General features: G+C 36.6%; 2 protein-coding genes across 3 annotated transcripts in view; one reads left to right on the top strand and one right to left on the bottom strand.

The window, feature by feature from the left end:
* Positions 1-4630, top strand: part of LOC123550876 (GDP-L-fucose synthase-like) — a 28264-nt gene extending 23634 nt beyond the window's left edge. Inside the window, exon 9 of the mRNA XM_053540238.1 lies at positions 755-4630. Within this exon, the coding sequence (XP_053396213.1) occupies positions 755-822 (68 nt within the window). The 3' untranslated portion in view covers positions 823-4630. The remainder of the gene's footprint in view (positions 1-754) is intronic.
* Positions 4631-15926: 11296 nt separating this feature from the next.
* The window catches only part of LOC123550875 (uncharacterized), a 54583-nt gene continuing 51834 nt past the window's right edge, over positions 15927-18675 (bottom strand). For both annotated transcript variants that reach the window (XR_008370463.1, XR_008370462.1), the window contains exon 9: positions 15927-16395. The gene's annotated coding sequence lies outside the window, so the exon portion shown is untranslated. The remainder of the gene's footprint in view (positions 16396-18675) is intronic.

The following is an 18675-nucleotide window of genomic DNA, read 5'->3' as shown; positions in this document are numbered from 1 at the left end:
ACCCTACTGACTGGGTTCAACAGGTCAAAGGGGTCAATGTTAACTTTTTGCATGAAGGCACTTTACTCGCGAACCACTGCACCCAGGACCTTCAAACTTCACATGCTGATAGTACTTATTGAGTACACTACTGACTTTGGGGTCACCAGGTCAAAGGTCAAGGTCACAGGGGCCAATGTTAACTTTTTGCATGGAGGCACTTTACTTGCGAACCACTGCACCCAGGACCTGTCAAACTTCACATGCTGATAGTAATTATTGAGTACACAAACCCTATTGACTTTAGGGTCACCAGGTCAAAGGTCAAGGTCACAGGGGTTAATGTTAACTTTTTGCATGAATGCACTTTACTCGCGAACCACTGCACCCAGGACCTTCAAACGTCACATGCTAATAGTACTTATTGAGTACACGACCCCTATTGACTGGGGTCACCAGGTGGGGTCACCAGGTCAAAGGTCAAGGTGCTGCGGGGGCATTTGTCACCATTAGTGACAGCTCTTGTTCTCGCCTACCTTTGGGTAAATTATAAAATGGCTCATATAGTTTAAGATGTGAAAACATGTGTAGCTTGTGTTTTCCCTAAGGAAAGATAAGGCAACCTACTATCGGGTTATCCTTGTCTTTCCTTGCTAAGTGGCTGTTTCAAAAACTGGATTGATAAAATTGTTTCCACAGTTGAAAAAGTCAGATGTAAAACTTTTTTTGCCTTTATGTATTAAAACTTAACCAGTGCTTTTCTTTTCACTTTCAGCTGTTAAAGAAACTGTTGAATGGTTTGAGAAAAATTACGAGACTGCAAGAAAGGAGTCTGCAAAATAGTAGACGGACACTGTGTTCAATAACATTAGAATTCCATTCGTTTTAACTCTTTTACCTGGTTTAGTCTTACTTAGTTAAAGACACTTCATCCCATCATTTAAGACCACAGCGTTTAATTTACTTTATTTTTCTACATTGTATCTTCAAAGTCCAGAATTTTAAAAAAAATTGTGTATAAAACTTGATTCTTCAAAGTTTTAAGGACTTTACATTGTCAAATCATAAATACAGAAGAGAATTTCAAAAGTAATCGCTAAAACTGGTTGAAATAAGATCAAACATCAAACCAGTTATAAAACTATATGTAAACTATTAATGGAGACTATAGCAGGTCTTTATCCATAGCCTCCTTTGATTCTGTGATACACGCAGGAGATCCCGGGAGTATTCTTCCACCATCAAAAGCTGCAAAAGTCACTGTTTGACCATAAGCACAGCTTATAATGTACAATGACATTGCGAGCCGTAAATAGGGTTAAATGGGATGAAAGAGTTAAAAGGAAAGTTCATATGTGATCTGATTTCTTAGTACATCTTCATTATGAATTTACTTTATTATAACAGCTTTATTCATTACTTGCTCTAGTTAGCAGGGAAACTTGAACATTCTCTCATATAGTTTGTTGCTTTCCCTTTTTGTTCATTGATGGACAAGTTCCAACATTTCGCTGATTTAAAATGATAGTTTCTTAGAAATTTTGCCTCATTTTATCATCTTTTTCAGTTTTAGGCTTATTATAGCAATATTGTACAGCATAATATATATATATACATGTGTGTTATTCTGTACTTGTTTTTCCAACATGGGGCATTTAAAATATACAATTTTGGAGTGTTTAAACAAGTTCAAATTTATATGATACAAAGATGACCTTTTGGTAACATGCTGTAATTTTTATAGTTGAATACTGATGAAAACTGTAATATAAAGATAGCAAAACATTTTTATGATATACTGATAGAATCTCTCTCTTATATTTTCGCATATTTTCACAGTCTTGTATATAGGGATTTTTGCAAAGTGTATTCTATTATAATTGCACTAGTCTTGAAGCATTTATAGTAATCTGTATTCTGGGAATTAAACTTACATGTTATGTAGTCAGTCTTGTATATTTAAGCAAAGTCTGATGTTTATATTACTTTTCTCTACAGAAATTTGCTATTGAATTTTCACTGTTTTTATTATGGCAGCATTGAGGGGATACCTAAGGCTGTTTTTACAGCCGTTTTGTTCCAACAGGTTTGGTCACAAAATAGTTAATTAACAAAGAATATTGCATAATCAAAAATTAATAGCAGTCCAAACATTTTTTGTTACATAAATGAAAACTTTTAAGGGAGGTGATCCTGCTTTTTTCTTATTTATGGGGAAAGTCTGACCAGTTGGTACTCTGTCTAGTAAGTAACAAATATAAACATGTTAGATATGTTACAGGGTATGTATTAAAAATCTGACTAGTACTAAATCAGTCATTTTATAATGTGTTAATTTTATTTTCATGGCTTCTAAAACTATCTCATGTTCTACAGCCTTACAACTTGTGTTAGTATTGTTTTTTAGGTTCTGTCTTCATCTGATATATATATATTGTTGATTTACATTGTCTTGTTGATGTGAAACCAAAATTTGTAGTCCTGTTTGGCGCCATATAACCTATACTGTATAGGTGCGCCGTAAAACCCAAATAAATAAATTGTCTTGTTGAAATTGTGAATTGTTATACAGTTAGAATGAATTACAGGAACAAAATGGTGGAATGGAAAACTGAAGAATTTGTTGACAAAATGGAATTGTGAAATGCAAGTTTAGATTATATATACTTCACAAGGATTCTGGACGAATGGCTTCCTCAGTTTCCAAGTGTTGGAAATTCAGTAACTTTTTGATGATGCTAGACCAGGCTAATTTAATCTGGATTTAATTCATAAATTATCAAAGCCACTCAGTATTAATGATAGAACTTTTGCAACATATATACAAAAGCAATGTTAATAGAAGTTATTTTTATATGGAAAAAATTATATTTCAGAATTAGTTAAGATTTAAGATATAAGATTTACAACTGTGATAAAAGATAATTTGAGGCGCGTCATGGGAAAACCAACATAGTGGCTTTGCGACCAGCATGGATCCAGACCAGCCTGTGCATCCGCGCAGTCTGGTCAGGATCCATGCTGTTCGCTTTCAAAGCCTATTGGAATTAGAGAAACTGTTGGCGAACAGCATGGATCCTGACCAGACTGCGCGGTCTGGATCCATGCTGGTTGCAAAGCCACTATGTTGGTTTTCCCATGGCACGGCTCATTTATGTTTCATTTCCAGAACTGTTTCATTCTTGTTAAGTTTCAGTAGTATCCATTTTTTCTGATGTTTCTTTGTTTTTATTGTAAGAATGTTATTCTTTCAACAAATGTATGGTATTATTTGGATTTTCTTCTGGGAATATTATGACCATTTTATTTTACAAAAGTGTCTAGTTAATTTTTGTTCAATATCCCAAATGTGTGGTGAAATTGGTCATCGCATTGCATGAAAAGTGGTGAAAACCCCACATGCTGTTGTTTTGCCTAGTTTACTGTTAAAATCTCATATTTTGTCAGTTGTTAGTTGTCTATTAACTTTTTGAATTTTTTTGTTGTTGAATATCTCACAAAGAGTGCAGTGTGCTGGTTAAGGATGAGTAATTTGTTGGTAAGGAGGTATTAAATGTGATGCCAATCATGAACAAATTTGTTTCAAAACTTGTGTATATTTTGTCAGATACCCCAGTGTGTCTTAGAACAATCAACATGTATTGGTGCCTTGCTCATGTATGGAACTAGAACATGGGTCGGGGGGTTATTGTGATCAATATTACTGGTTATTAAACTCCTAATTTACTCCTGCTTTTTGAAGGTGATTTGTGAAATTATGTAAAATATGTAATGCAATCTGATGCCTTAAAATGTTTTTACATCTGGCATAGCTCCAGGTAGACACTAAACATGGGAATGTACATAGTACATTACATTTGCAGAAATGTTGCTTTCAAAACGTGTATTTTAAGTCTTAGATATGCTGGAAAATGTTCGTATGTGAATACTAGACAAAACATTTTCAGCAGGCAGTCTGCCTGGCTTGAACCCACTGGCATGCATATATATTCAGGGGAAGCTTTGCCCATACATGCATGGTAGAACTATAAGAGGAAAATATAGTTTCTACCAGATATAATTTTCCAAAAAAGGTCAGTAAATTGTAGGTATACTATGTAGACCAGACATTCGGAATAACATACATTGTGATATGTATTGTTAAACAGTATTTGGTTCTAAGGAAAATCATTTCATGTTGCAATATTTGGGGTAAATTGAGGATTAAATTTTTGAATCATGAAGAAACACTTCATTAGCTTTGTATCATGTGATGTATTGGTAATTTAGATATCAGCAGACCTGAAATATATAGTACTACAATATATGTGCAGTTTTGCTTCAGTCTTTTGCTTAGAAGCTAACACAGGATTTTGATTGTTTTCATTTAAATTTATAAATACGGACGGAAAGTCAAAAATGTTAAACTTACTTTACTTTTAATCTTCCGTCTTCTCTACATTAACAGATGTGAGCCATTTTATGCTGTTAAATGTAACATAAAAAGGTATTCAAATTTATCATAATTCATCTATTTCAGCTGGACTTTAGTTAGAACTTACAGAAAATTTTGTACTCTGATCTTCAGTTTGCTCTCTATTGTATTTATTGTGCTACATGATTGTAATCAAACGGGTTTGAATAAAAAATCAAATAAAATTTGGGTGATAAATATTTGTTCCTTGTTCATGCCACTCAGTGAACTCCACCCACTACTCCTATCAAAAAGATTGATTTGGCAAGTTTCCTCATTTGGTAATCTTGTTCCTCAGATTTTTAGCTCACCTGAGCACAAAGTGCTCAAATGTGAGCTTTTGTGATCCCCCTATGTCTGTCATCCGTTGTCAACAATTTGACTGTTAACACTCTAGAGGTCACAATTTTAGCCTGATCTTAATGAAACTTGGTCAGAATGTTACCCTCAATAAAATCTTGGACGAGTTCGATATTGGGTCGTCTCGGATCAAAAACTAGGCAACCAGGTCAAATCAAAGGAAAAGCTTGTTAACACTCTAGAGGTCACATTTTTGGCCCAATCTTAATGAAACTTGGTCAAAATGTTACCCTCGATGAAGTCTTGGACCAGTTCGATATTTGGTCATTTTTGATTCCATACCTCGTATTTTTATTTCAATGTAAATGAGATGTGGAACCAAAATTTGTAGTCCTGTTTGGCGCCATATAACCTATACTGTGTTAGTGTGCTGTAAAACCCAAATAAATAAATAAATATGGGTCATCTGGGGTCAAAAACTAGGTCACCAGGTCAAATCAAAGGAAAAGCTTGTTAACACTGTAGAAGCCACATATATGACTGTACCTTGATGAAACATGGTAAGAATGTTAATCTGGATGATCTCAAGGTCCAGTTTGAATCTGGGTCATGTAGGATCAAAAACTAGGTCACCAGGTCAAATCAAAAGCTAGTTTTCACTGTAGAGGCCACATTTATGACCATGTCTTAATGAAACTTGTCAGAATGTAAATCTTGATGATCTATAGGCTAAGTTCAAATCTCGGTCAGTTGGGGTCAAAAACTAGGTCACTAGGTCAAATCAAAGGAAAAGCTTGTTAACACTCTAGAAGCCACATTTATGACTGTATCTTCATGAAACTTAGAATGTTAATCTTGATGATCTTTAGGTCAAGTTCGAATCTGGGTCAAAAACTAGGTCACGGGGTCAAATCAAAGGAAAAGCTAGTTAACACTTTAGAGGCCACAGTTATGACCATATCTTAATGAAACTTGGTCAGAATGTTAATCTTGATGATCTATAGGTCAATAGGTCAGGTGAGCGATACAGGGCCTTCATGGCCCTCTTGTTGAATATTGACTTCTGTCCTGTCTTTTCATCAAAAACGCTTATGCTTAAGCAAAATCTGATGACAAACATAATAACAAGAAAATGCTTTTGTAAAAAAGCGCATGTCTCCCCCAATGCAAAGTCCTATAGGCAAGAAGTCAATAGGGGTCAGGAGTGAAAGTCAAAGAGACACTGATGGTTGGCTGCAATAGGGATCATCTACTTGGCATGTCCAGTCATCCCGCTAAATTTCAACACTCTTGGCCTAGTGGTTCTCAAGTCACTGTTCAGGCTCCTGTGACCTTGACCTTTGATCAAGTGACCTCAAAATAAATAGGGGTCATCTACTCTGCATGTCCAATCATCCTATTAAGTTTCAACATTGTAGGTCAAGTGGTTCTCAAGTTATTTCCAAAAAATGATTTTACATGAACAGGCCACTGTGACCTTGACCTTTAATAAACTGACCCCAAAATCAATAGGGGTCATCTACTCTGCATGTTCAATCATCCTATGAAGTTTCAACATTCTGGGTCAAGTGGTTCTAAAGTTATTGATCGGAACTGGTTATCAATGTTCAGGCCTCTGTGACCTTGACCTTTAACGGAGTGACCCCAAAAACAATAGGGGTCATTTACTCTGCATGAACAATCATCCTATGAAGTTTCAACATTCTGGGTCGAGAGGTTCTCAAGTTATTGATTGGAAATGGTTTTCCATGTTCAGGCCCCTGTGGCCTTGACCTTTAACAGAGTGACCCTTAAATCATTAGGGGTCATCTACTCTGCATGACCAATCATCCTCTTAAGTTTCAACATTCTGGGTCAAGTGGTTCTCAAGTTATTGATCGGAAATGGTTTTCAATGTTCAGGCCCCTGTGACCTTGACCTTTGACAGAGTGACCCCAAAAATCTATAGCATCACCTCAACCCTCATTAAGTTTGAAGTTCTGGTCAAATGGTTCTCCAGTTATTGATCGGAAATGGTTTTCAATGTTCAGGCCCCTGTGACCTTGACCTTTGACGGAGTGACCCCAAAAACAATAGCAGCCCTACAACCCTATGAAGTTTGAAGGTTCTAGGTCAAATGGTTCTCCAGTTATTGCTCGGAAATGAAGTGTGACGTACGTACGGACGGACGGACAGGGCAAAAACAATATGTCTCCTGAGGGAGACATAATAATTATTCAGAAGAATTTTAAATATTTATTTGTAATAAGCCATTTATGGCCTGTGAACATGGTATTAATATGCAAATTACAGAAAACACTGGTAGTATAGCAAAAATTAAACCCTTGCGAAAATTTCTGCTTTTACAGTATTTCAGGTCTAAGATTTCGATGATGCAAAACCACCTCATAGTTATCTCCTGTTTAAATGAAAAACATTGTGACATTCTATGTTTTAAATTGACTAAGAACTAAATGATAAACAATGGTATTGCACTTGGTATGGCACAAGTCACATGCACAGCAGAAAAAGTAAAATGTGGAAACTTTGACACACAAACGGAGGAACTTCTAGCTAAAATTTCAGGACTGAATATATATGATGACCCAAGCTTGCAGACCTTAGTTTCGTACCTTGAATCGGGTAACTATACTTTGGTAGGACTTGCAAGTCATCCAAGAGACATGCCTTTCAAATCCCTTTGAATGCTTGCTTCAAGATTCTGAGGAGTTTTCGAAGAGCCATACAGGGAAAACTGTCCCCATCTCACTGAAATCTATGTTTTCAGTAACTTCATGAAAAAGTACTTCCTACACATCTTCCTCCTCATAAATTTGGGAGGAAGACAATATAATAATAATAAATAAGCCACACCATTTAAAACCCACATAGTGCATTTGCGACAAGCATGGATCCAGATCAGCCTGCATATATGTCTGGACAGGATCTATACTGTTCCCTTTCAAACCTTATTGCACTAAGAGAAACCGTTAGCAAACAGTATGGATCCTGACCAGACTGCACATATGCAAGGTTTCATGAATCTATATCAAATACTTTTTGAGCTAGGTGCATCACGAACTTTGGATGGATGGACTCGTGGGGGGTGGGCACAAACATGAAAAAATACTTCGTATAGTTTATGTAAACATAAAACTAACAAGTTCATGTGTATTAACAGTACAATGCATTAGGGTTACAAGAGGGTCATGATGCCCCTGAATCGCTCACCTGAGTAACACGAGCCACATGTTTCAAATGGCAAACTGATGCTAAAATATTAGAAAGTAGGTCAGTTGATCACATTCATGGTCACAGAAAGTCAGTTTTAAGATCGGTATGCAAAACTACATGTCATCCAAATTTCAAGGCCGTATCTCAAAAAACAAGAAAGTAGGTAAAGGTCACAGTAAGGTGACATGTAATCACTTGGGTACATCCGGTAAATATAATCAAACATTCTTGGAAATATGATCTGAAATTCTTTAAAACTATTTTTCCTATATAACTAATATAACAAGTGACCACCAGGGTGGGGCCTCTTTTCACCCCAGGGGCATAATTTGAACAATCCTGTTAGAGGTCCACAAGGCAATGATACATACCAAATAGCAAAGGCCTAGGCCTTGAACTTGTGTACAAGAAGATTTTTATTTTTTTTCCCAATGTAAGTCTATGTTGAACCCCGGGCAGGGCCTCTTTTCACCCTACGGTAATAATTTGAATAATTTTGGTACAGGACCACAAGGCAATGCAACACACCAAACATCAAAAGCCTAGGCCTTGCAGGTTCAGACAAGAAATTTTTAAAAAGTTTTCTCCTAAATAAGTCTATGTAAAACTTGAAAACCCAATGTAGGGCCTCTTTTCACCCTAGGGACATAATTTGAACAATCTTTACAAAGGACCAAAAGGCAATGCTACATACAAAACATCAAAGGCCTATGTCTTCCAGTTTCAGACAAGAAGATTTTTAAAGTTTTTTCCAATACAAGTCTATGTTAAACTTGAGGCACCCCGAGGCGGGGCCTCTTTTCACCCAAGGGTAATAATTTGAACAACTTTGGTATAAGGACCACAAGGCAATGCTACATACCAAATATCAAAGTTCTAGGTCTTTTGGTTTTAGATAAGAAGATTTTTAAAGTTTTTTCCTACATAAGTCTATGTAAAACTTGTGACCCCCCGGGCTGGGCCTCTTTTCACCCCAGGGGCACAATTTGCAAATTCTTGGTAGTGGACCATAAGATGATGTCACATGCCAAATATCAAGGCTCTACGTCTTGTGGTTTTGGACAAGAAGATTTTTAAACTTTTTCCTTTCGGTTGCCATAGCAACCAGTGTTCTGCATGGAATAAATTTCTTTGAACAATTTTGAAAGAGGACCACCTAAGGATCATTCCTGTGAAGTTTGGTGTAATTCTGCCCAGTGGTTTTCAAGAAGAAGATTTTTTTAGAAAATGATGACAGACACACGACCGACAGCTGATGACTGACATTGAGAGGTCACAAAAGCTAATAAACCAAGAGGACCATGATGGTCCTGAATCGCTCACCTCTTCCCACATGACCCAGTTTTGAGTATGACATCGTTTTTTCTATTATTTGACATAGTGACCTAGTTTTTGAGCTCATGTGACCCAGTTTTGAACTTGACCTAGATATTATCAAGATAAAAATTCTGACCAATTTTCATGAAGATCCATTGAAAAATATGGTCTCTAGAGAGGTCACAAGGTTTTTCTATCATTTGACCTATTGACCTAGTTTTCGAAGGTACGTGACCCAGTTTCAAACTTGACCTAGATATCATCAAGGTGAACATTCTCACTAATTTTCATGAAGATCTCATGAAAAATATGGCCTCTAGAGAGGTCACAAGGTTTTTCTATTTTTATAACTACTGGCCTAGTTTTTGACTGCACCTAACCCAGTTTCAAAATGACCTAGATATCATCAAGGTGAACATTCAGATCAATTTTCATGAAGATCCATTGAAAAATATGGCCTCTAGAGAGGTCAAGAGATTTTAATAATTTTAGACCTATGACCTAGTTTATGACCACAGTTGACCCAGTTTCAAACTTGACCTAGATATCATCCAGATGAACATTCAGACCAACTTTCATACAGATCCCATGAAAAGTATGGCCTTTAGAGAGGTCACAAGGTTTTTTTTATTATTTGACCTACTGACCTAGTTTTTTAAGGCACGTGACCCAGTTTCAAAGTTGACCTAGATATCATCAAGGTGAACATTCTGACCAATTTTTATGGAGATCCATTCACAAGTATGGCCTCTAAAGAGGTCACAAGGTATTTCTATTTTTAGATCTACTGACCTAGTTTTTGACGGCACATTACCCTGTTTCGAATTTTAACTAGATATCATCAAGATGAACATTCAGACCAATTTTCATACAGATCCCATGAAAATTATGGCCTTTAGAGAGGTCACAAGGTTTTTCTATTATTGACCTACTGACCTAGTCTTTGAAGGCACGTGACCCACTTTCGAACTTGACCTAGATATCATCAAGGTGAACATTCTCACTAATTTTCATGAAGATCTCATGAAAAATATGGCCTCTAGAGAGGTCACAAGGTTTTTCTATTTTTATAACTACTGGCCTTGTTTTTGACTGCACCTAACCCAGTTTCAAAATGACCTAGATATCATCAAGGTGAACATTCAGATCAATTTTCATGAAGATCCATTGAAAAATATGGCCTCTAGAGAGGTCAATAGATTTTAATAATTTTAGACCTATGACCTAGTTTATGACCACAGTTGACCCAGTTTCAAACTTGACCTAGATATCATCCAGATGAACATTCAGACCAACTTTCATACAGATCCCATGAAAAGTATGGCCTTTAGAGAGGTCACAAGGTTTTTTTATTATTTGACCTACTGACCTAGTTTTTTATGGCACGTGACCCAGTTTCAAAGTTGACCTAGATATCATCAAGGTGAACATTCTGACCAATTTTTATGGAGATCCATTCACAAGTATGGCCTCTAAAGAGGTCACAAGGTATTTCTATTTTTAGATCTACTGACCTAGTTTTTGACGGCACATTACCCTGTTTTGAATTTTAACTAGATATCATCAAGATGAACATTCAGACCAATTTTCATACAGATCCCATGAAAAATATGGCCTTTAGAGAGGTCACAAGGTTTTTCTATTATTTGACCTACTGACCTAGTCTTTGAAGGCACGTGACCCACTTTCGGACTTGATCTAGATATCATCAAGATGAGCATTCAGACCAGCTTTCATACAGATCCCATGAAAAATATGGCCTCTAGAGAGATCACAAGGTTTTTCTATTATTTGACCTATTGACCTAGTTTTTGATGGCATGTGACCCACTTTCGAACTTGGCTTAGATATCATCAAGGTGAACATTCTGACCAATTTTCATGAAGATCTGATGAAATATATAGCCTCTAGAGAGGTCACAAGGTTTTTCTATTTTTAGACCTACTGACCTTGTTTTTGACCGCACATGACCCAGTTTCGAAGATGACCTAGAAGTCATCAAGATGAACATTCAGACCAGGGTTTTTTTTTATTCTATAGCAGAGGCCGAATATCGGCCTCGTCCCCCAGCCAAGGATTTCCCCCACAGCCAAGGATTTCCCCTACCGCAGTCGAAATTCCCCTACGTCCGAAATTTCCCCCTCCGAAATCGTAAACAAAGCAATGGAGATTACTCCCAGCGCTTTTCCCGACCGAATATCGGACCCGTTCACAATTGCAGACGGTCTTTCACAATTTTCAATGGGTGTGAAAACCTTTAGAAATAGTAGAATCAAAGGCCTGAAGGGCCTGAGAGTCGGCTAATGATTGATGTACTGGTAGTATAGTCTACCAGTTTCAGTTTGGTTTTAGTTTTTTTCCCCAACTGAACAGAGATTTTGTTACAATAGATGAAATGGACATTCAATCGATGCCTAGTAAAACTTTGATTGACATTATACAAGTATTTAAACCCAATATATTTCTCTAAAATTGAAGAGTGGTTCGCAAAAATAAAAATGTTGAAAGTACAAACTACAATTTGACAGGTGACACTAAGATACTGCACATGACTATAAACATTTTTCCAGTAAACACTTGCCTCCGGCATTACCAAAACAGGCAATTATCGGCTGGTATATATTCGCACATGATAAAATTTGAATATGAAAATTTATATATTGAAATTTTATAGCGCGGATTGCCACATACAATTTGTAATGGATGGACGAAAGAACTGTTCAGATATTTTACAGATAAGGGGCCTGGCAATAACCGTGTCACACGCTAGGTATTGTTCAATCATATTATAAGGGATGTGAATTTATACTTACTTTTGCGTTTAAAGATATGTAAATGTTGCTGTGTCAATATATAGTGTCATGAATGTTTACACTGACAGGAAAATTGCGCATTCGAAACTAAGAGAAGTTACTCGGACTAGCTACCAATTTGGGAAAAGATAACCAATATTAATAAATGCAGTTCTTTTTTAGTTTAAAAACCATCATTTATTCTATTTCAGACCTGTTAACCCCTTCAAAACCATGTCAGTAGTCCCCAAGTCTATGTACTTTCAATTATCCGTTTTGATTCATGTAGACAGACAGGCCCAGACTGGGCTGAAAAAATGTTTGAGCCATTTTTACGTTGTCGGTAGCAGGGTGGGTGTGAGGAGGGGTGTTCATTCCCGCTTTGAACTGCAGTCAGATTTTGAAATGGGCATTGTGGCAGGTGGTAAAGGGCAAATGTATCAAACTGTAAAGTGGCAATATGGGGGGAGGGTGTGGGAGGATACCCCCTCCTGCAAATATGGTTTGGGGTATCACCACAAGGAAATTTTGAAAATGTAGACCCTTGATACAGCCTTTGGTGCGATTTCTAACTGAAAATTTTATGTTTCAATTTCTAAATATTACCTAGATTCTTTTTAGTATTACAATATTGCCTCAGCACTAGAATATAAGTCTGATATTGATTCTATGTATGTATTATAAAAATAAATTCTAGAATCATTTCTGTTACAATAATATCTATCATGTCTGTTACTTTAATGTTTAAATTTCATAACACAGCTCGATATTTACCCAAAATATTATAGGATATTATTACACTTTCTTTTATACTGCCAAAATCTCCAGTTTCAACAATATGTTTTACAAATTGTGATGATATGAAGACAGTTTAGCAGCAATTGGCAGTATCTGACATTGAAGTTTACGTTGAAATTATTTAAATCATTTCATAAAAAAAAAATTGTTTTGTTTCGTCAAAGCACTCTAACATAGACGATCTACTTTCGATTTCAAAAACTACAAGAAAATACAATTTAATGTTTCGCCGATTTGTTTATTTCTCGAATAATAAGAATTGATATCATTTTTAATATCAGTAGTAACTAAACAAACCAGTAAGAGCTTCTTCTTCCGATAATTTATCCGTTTACTGACTACAGAATTCAACCCACGCAAAGTCGTAGAAGCATTGTTATAAACAGGTCACGCGTGTTCGCCGAGAAGTGTCCAGAATGTAGTTAGGATTCATCCGCGAATTGTCTTTCGCTGGATGTTACGCAAGCTTTGTAAGTCTGCGCAATTCATAAAATGCACAGCACAATAAATTTGTTATTTGCGCAATGATTTAAAAGATTATTTTTTGAAACGGACAGGGTAACAAATGGATAATTTGGCTAATAAGTTAATATGCAGTTTTTATTTGAATTTGTGAACATCATATTTGCTATTTTGTGACAAAAGGGCATAAAATTCGTTACCATAATCATATGCGCAAATGTATTACCAAATCCCGCAGAATCGTTATGCGTGTTTATGCTTAATGAGTTACCGCGGAAGAAAATACGTGGCTTTATTCGAGTATTGCACAATTACAAGTCATAAATATGACAGATTACATCGTATATTGGTCATAGCAAATAGGATTGACATAAATGAACTTCATTCGATCAATGAACTCTTTGAAATTAGAGACAATCCAATGGAACTACATCACTTCGCTGTGTTGTGAGGCCATTTAAGAATGAGAAATCGTGCGATAGCAAGGACTCGTCAAACGCTTGACAGCGTTTAGCCGACTCAAAAATGTTAGAAGAGCGTTCAGTGAACCCGAGGTTCCGGTTTTGACCAGCGAAAATCGATAAAAACTCGTATCTGACCCGCACATAATATACCGTGGGCATCTGCTTGTTTCGCGGTAATACTCTTTGATGCGTAACGAGTTCGAAAGCTCTGCCCCTTGTAAATCAAAATCCCAGTGAATTTCATACTGTTTGTCGACACCAGCGTAAGTATGACAGTAGGCGGAGCGTCGTATGTTAATTAGCTACTGACAGATGTCAATCACGCCACGTGCCGACTGACACGTGGTTATCATCAGTATGTAATATAGATGATTGATAAACAATGCAGCGTCAGATTATCGTGTTTGTACCTCTTGTTAATTAGAGGTAACAGCTTATGCTGTATTGTGCAATATGTGTTGTTAATTTAAAGTAATTATTTTATGTGCTTGATTCGATTAAATAAGCCGGTCGGCCGTTACGCAAATTTATTATCTTTGCCGAGGTATTTCACTAGAGCAAAATAAAATATAAATGTTTTAAGTAATCAGATATTATAAGTATGGAATAGTTCTGGTGAAAAGATGAAATTTAAAACGGGTATTTAATCAAGAATTTTTAATGTTTGCTTTCGTTTTTTCATATTTGTCACACGTTTTCGCGATCGTGATTTTCGGACTTTTTTTATCCTTTCTTACAAGATTTTCTAGTACAATTGAAATAAAAAGCCAACAAAAGTATGCATTTAATAATAATATGATGACTCTTGCAAAAGCAACTCTTATTTTAAAGCATTTTTTGTGAATAAAAGCATGTGACCTTTAAATATTTAATGATTTGAGCATTTCAACTCTCCCCACCCACCTTGTTAGAATGATAAGTGAACATTAGTGCAAGTCCATCTATTGCTAAGTGACAGTATGTATAGTTGCTAAAAGTTGCAAGAATATGTAATAAAAACATAGTTTAAAGTGTTTATTATGCATAATTGTAAATTCCCCCCTGAGTGAAAAATTCCCCCAAAACTGCTCGTCGCGCGCTATTTTCTTCCTCCAATGACAGGCTGGGGCCTCTTCCCCCAGTCGTAAAAAAAACCCCTGCAGACCAACTTTCATACAGATCCCATGAAAAAAATGGCCTCTAGACAGGTCACAAGGTTTTTCTATTATTTGACCTACTGACCTAGTTTTTGATGGCACGTGACCCAGTTTCGAACTTGACCTAGATATCATCAAGGTGAAGGTTTTGACCAATTTTCATGAAGATCTTGTGAAATATATGGCCTCTAGAGAGGTCACAAGGTTTTTCTATTTTTAGACCTACTGACCTAGTTTTTGATGGCACGTGACCCAGTTTTGAACCTGACCTAGATATTATCAAGATGAACATTCAGACCAACTTTCATACAGATCCCATGAAAAATATGGCCTCTAGAGAGGTCACAAGGTTTTTCTATTTTTAGACCTACTGACCTACTTTTTGATGGCACGTGACCCAGTTTCGAGCTTGACCTAGATATCATCAAGGTGAACGTCCTGACCAATTTTCATGAAGATCTTGTGAAATATATGGCCTCTAGAGAGGTCACAAGGTTTTCTATTTTTAGACCTACTGACCTAGTTTTTGAAGGCACGTGACCCAGTTTCAAACTTGACCTAGATATTATCAAGGTGAACGTTCTGACCAATTTTCATGAAGTTCTTGTGAAATATATGGCCTCTAGAGAGGTCACAAGGTTTTTCTATTTTTGATCTACTGAACTAGTTTTTGATGGCACGTGACCCAGTTTCGAACTTGACCTAGATATCATCAAGATGAACATTCTGACCAACTTTCATAAAGATCCCATGAAAAATGTGACCTCTAGAGTGGTCACAAGCAAAAGTTTACGAACGCACGCACGCACGGACGACGGACACCGTGCGATCACAAAAGCTCACCTTGTCACTTTGTGACAGGTGAGCTTAAAAACCTGAACAATGGCATGAACTTTCAGTAAATATACTAGCTGAGTCAGTGAGTGGGATTAGATGCTATCTTACGATGTGTGTTCAAAGTATCCGGAAAAGTCTTACAACTTATTTATTTATAAGGTTATTAGAATAAAAATTTCCAAAGTGATACTTTGATATATTTTGTATATAATCCAAAAGACAACATGATACAAATTGCACTAATGCAAAATCCACTGTCACTATAGCAACGTCGGGCGTCTTTATGCGGTATAAATTCAGCAAATGGCAAAACAATTGTCAAGTGTTTATGTGTCTTTAAATATTACATAATGACATATTCTTGACGTCAAAAACTGCCCAAAACATAAATGCATCTTTTGTGCCCTTTTGTCAATTCCTGTGTAATGTCATGGGCTGAAATCTGACATCATTTCTGTAAACAACTGAAGTAGAGAACATTCATCTTGCTGAAGCCATCAATATGACACTTGAACATCCATAATCCAATACAGTTTTGTGTATTAATGAGAAAAACAAAATCAGAGACCCTCTCCATAATCATGGACACCTGCAGCAAAAATTCAATGAAGACAAGAGGGCCAAGATGGCCCTAGGTCACTCACCTGAAAAACACATCATAATAGTGTAAACATGTTTCCCAAATGACCCATATTTGAACTTGGCCTAGATTTCATCAAGGCAATCATTCTAAATTTTATAAAAATCCAGTGTAATATGCAGCCACTATTGCCAACACAAGGTTTTTCTTTAATTTGACCTGGTGACCTAGTTTTTGACCCCAGATGATCCATATTCAAACTTGACCTAGATTTTATCCAGACAAACATTCTGATCAAATGTTATGAAGATCTGGTGTAAAATGCAGTCCCTATTGCATACACAAGGTTTTTCTTTAATTTGACTAGTGACCTAGTTTTGATCACAGATGACCCATTTTCGAATTTGGCCTAGATTTCATCAAGGCAATTATTCTGACAAAATTTCATGAAGATCAGTTGAAAAATACAGCCTCTATCGCATATACAAGGTGTTTTTTATTTTATTTGACCTAGTGACCTAGTTTTTGAACCTAGATGACCCATTTTCGAACTTGGCCTAGATTTTATCAAGGTCATCATTCTGACCAACATTAATGAAGATCAACTGAAAAATACAGCCTCTATCGCATACACAAGGTTTTTCTTTGATTTGACTTAGTGACCTAGTTTTTGATCCCAGATGACCCATTTTCAAACTTGGCCTTGATTTTATCAAGGTAATCATTCTTGCAAAATTTCATGAAGATCAGTTGAAAAATACAGCCTCTATCGCATACACAAGCTAAATGTTGACAGACGACAGACAGACGCCGGACATCGAGCAATCACAAAAACTCACCTGAGCATTGCTCAGGTTGAGCTAAAAACAAGAAAGTAGGTCAGTAGGTCAAGGTCACAGTCGGGTGACCCGTATTAACTGGGGTTATCAGATAAATATAATTAAACAGTCTAGGAAATATGATCAGATAATTTTTTAAGTATTTTTTTCCTATATAACTCCTGTATCAAGTGACCCATGGGGCAGGGCCTCTTTTCACCCAAGGGGCGTATTTCAAACAATCTTGTTAGAGATCAACTAGGCAATGATACATACAAAATATCAAAGGCATAGGCCTTAGACTTTCAGACAAGAAGATTTTTGAAGTCTTTTTCCTATATAAGCCTATGTAAAACTTGGGACCCCAGGGTAAGGCCTCTTTCATCACAGGGGCATAATTTGAACAATTTTGGTAGTAGACCACTAGGCAATGCAACATACTAAATATCAAAAGCATAGGCCTTGCAGTTTCAGGGAAGAAGATTTTTAAAGTTTTTTTCATATATATATATGTTTATGTAAAACTAGGGAACCCCGTGGCGAGGCCTCTTTTCACCCAAGGGGAATAATTTGAACAATCTTGGTAGAGGCCCACTAGATGATGCTACAAAATAAATATCAAAGCCCGGAGCGGGGCCATATTTGACCCGAGGGGGATAATTTTAACAATCTTGGTAGAGAAACACTAGATGATGTAACATACCAAATATCAAAGCCCTAGGCCTGGTGGTTTTGAACAAGAGTTCTGTACAGAATTCATTCTTTGAACAATCTTTAAAGAAGACAGTCCAAGGATCATCCCTGTGAAGTTTCATCAAAACTGGCTTGGTGTTTAAGGAGGAGATGTTGTTTAAAGGAAAGTGCGGATGGATGCCTGACGGTGAGTGGTCACAATAGCTCACTCTGAGCCTTTGGCTCAGGCGAGCTAAAAATAGTACACACTGTATACATGTATAGATAAACACAGCATAAATGTGTACTATCACTAAACAAGAGGGTCATGATGACCCTGAATTGCTCACCTGTATTATATGAGTCAATGTTTCAAATTGCAAACCCACGCTAAAATATTAGAAAGTAGGTCAGTAGGTCAAATTCATGGTCACTGAAAGTCAGTTTTAAGATGGGTGTGCAAAACTGTACATGCCATCCAAATTTCAAGGCTGTATCTTAAAAAACAACAAGAGCTGTCCGTAAGACAGCCAAGCTCGACTATTCGAAATATTGTCACAGAAGCAGGAAATTATTACCCAAAATGTTAAATATCGAAAGAGTTTTAAGTTCAAAACAGGACATAATTTGACCAAAATGCATATCAGAGTTACGTGACTTGATGCTATCAACCAGTTTAATAACCCCGAAGAAAGATGTTAAGTTTCAATTCCATATCTGCATTAGTTTCGGAGATAGTAACTTGCACGCAAAACTTAAACCAGAAGTCCAAAAGGGGGCATAATTTGCTCAAAATACATGTTAAGAGTTATGGAACTTGACCCAGTAAGGTTGGTAACTGACCTAGAAAAAGA

The sequence above is a fragment of the Mercenaria mercenaria genome, chromosome 4 (assembly GCF_021730395.1).
Source record: "Mercenaria mercenaria strain notata chromosome 4, MADL_Memer_1, whole genome shotgun sequence".
Lineage (NCBI taxonomy): Eukaryota > Metazoa > Mollusca > Bivalvia > Venerida > Veneridae > Mercenaria > Mercenaria mercenaria.
Note: the sequence above shows the minus strand (reverse complement) of the source record. Positions and strands in the feature narration are given on the sequence as shown.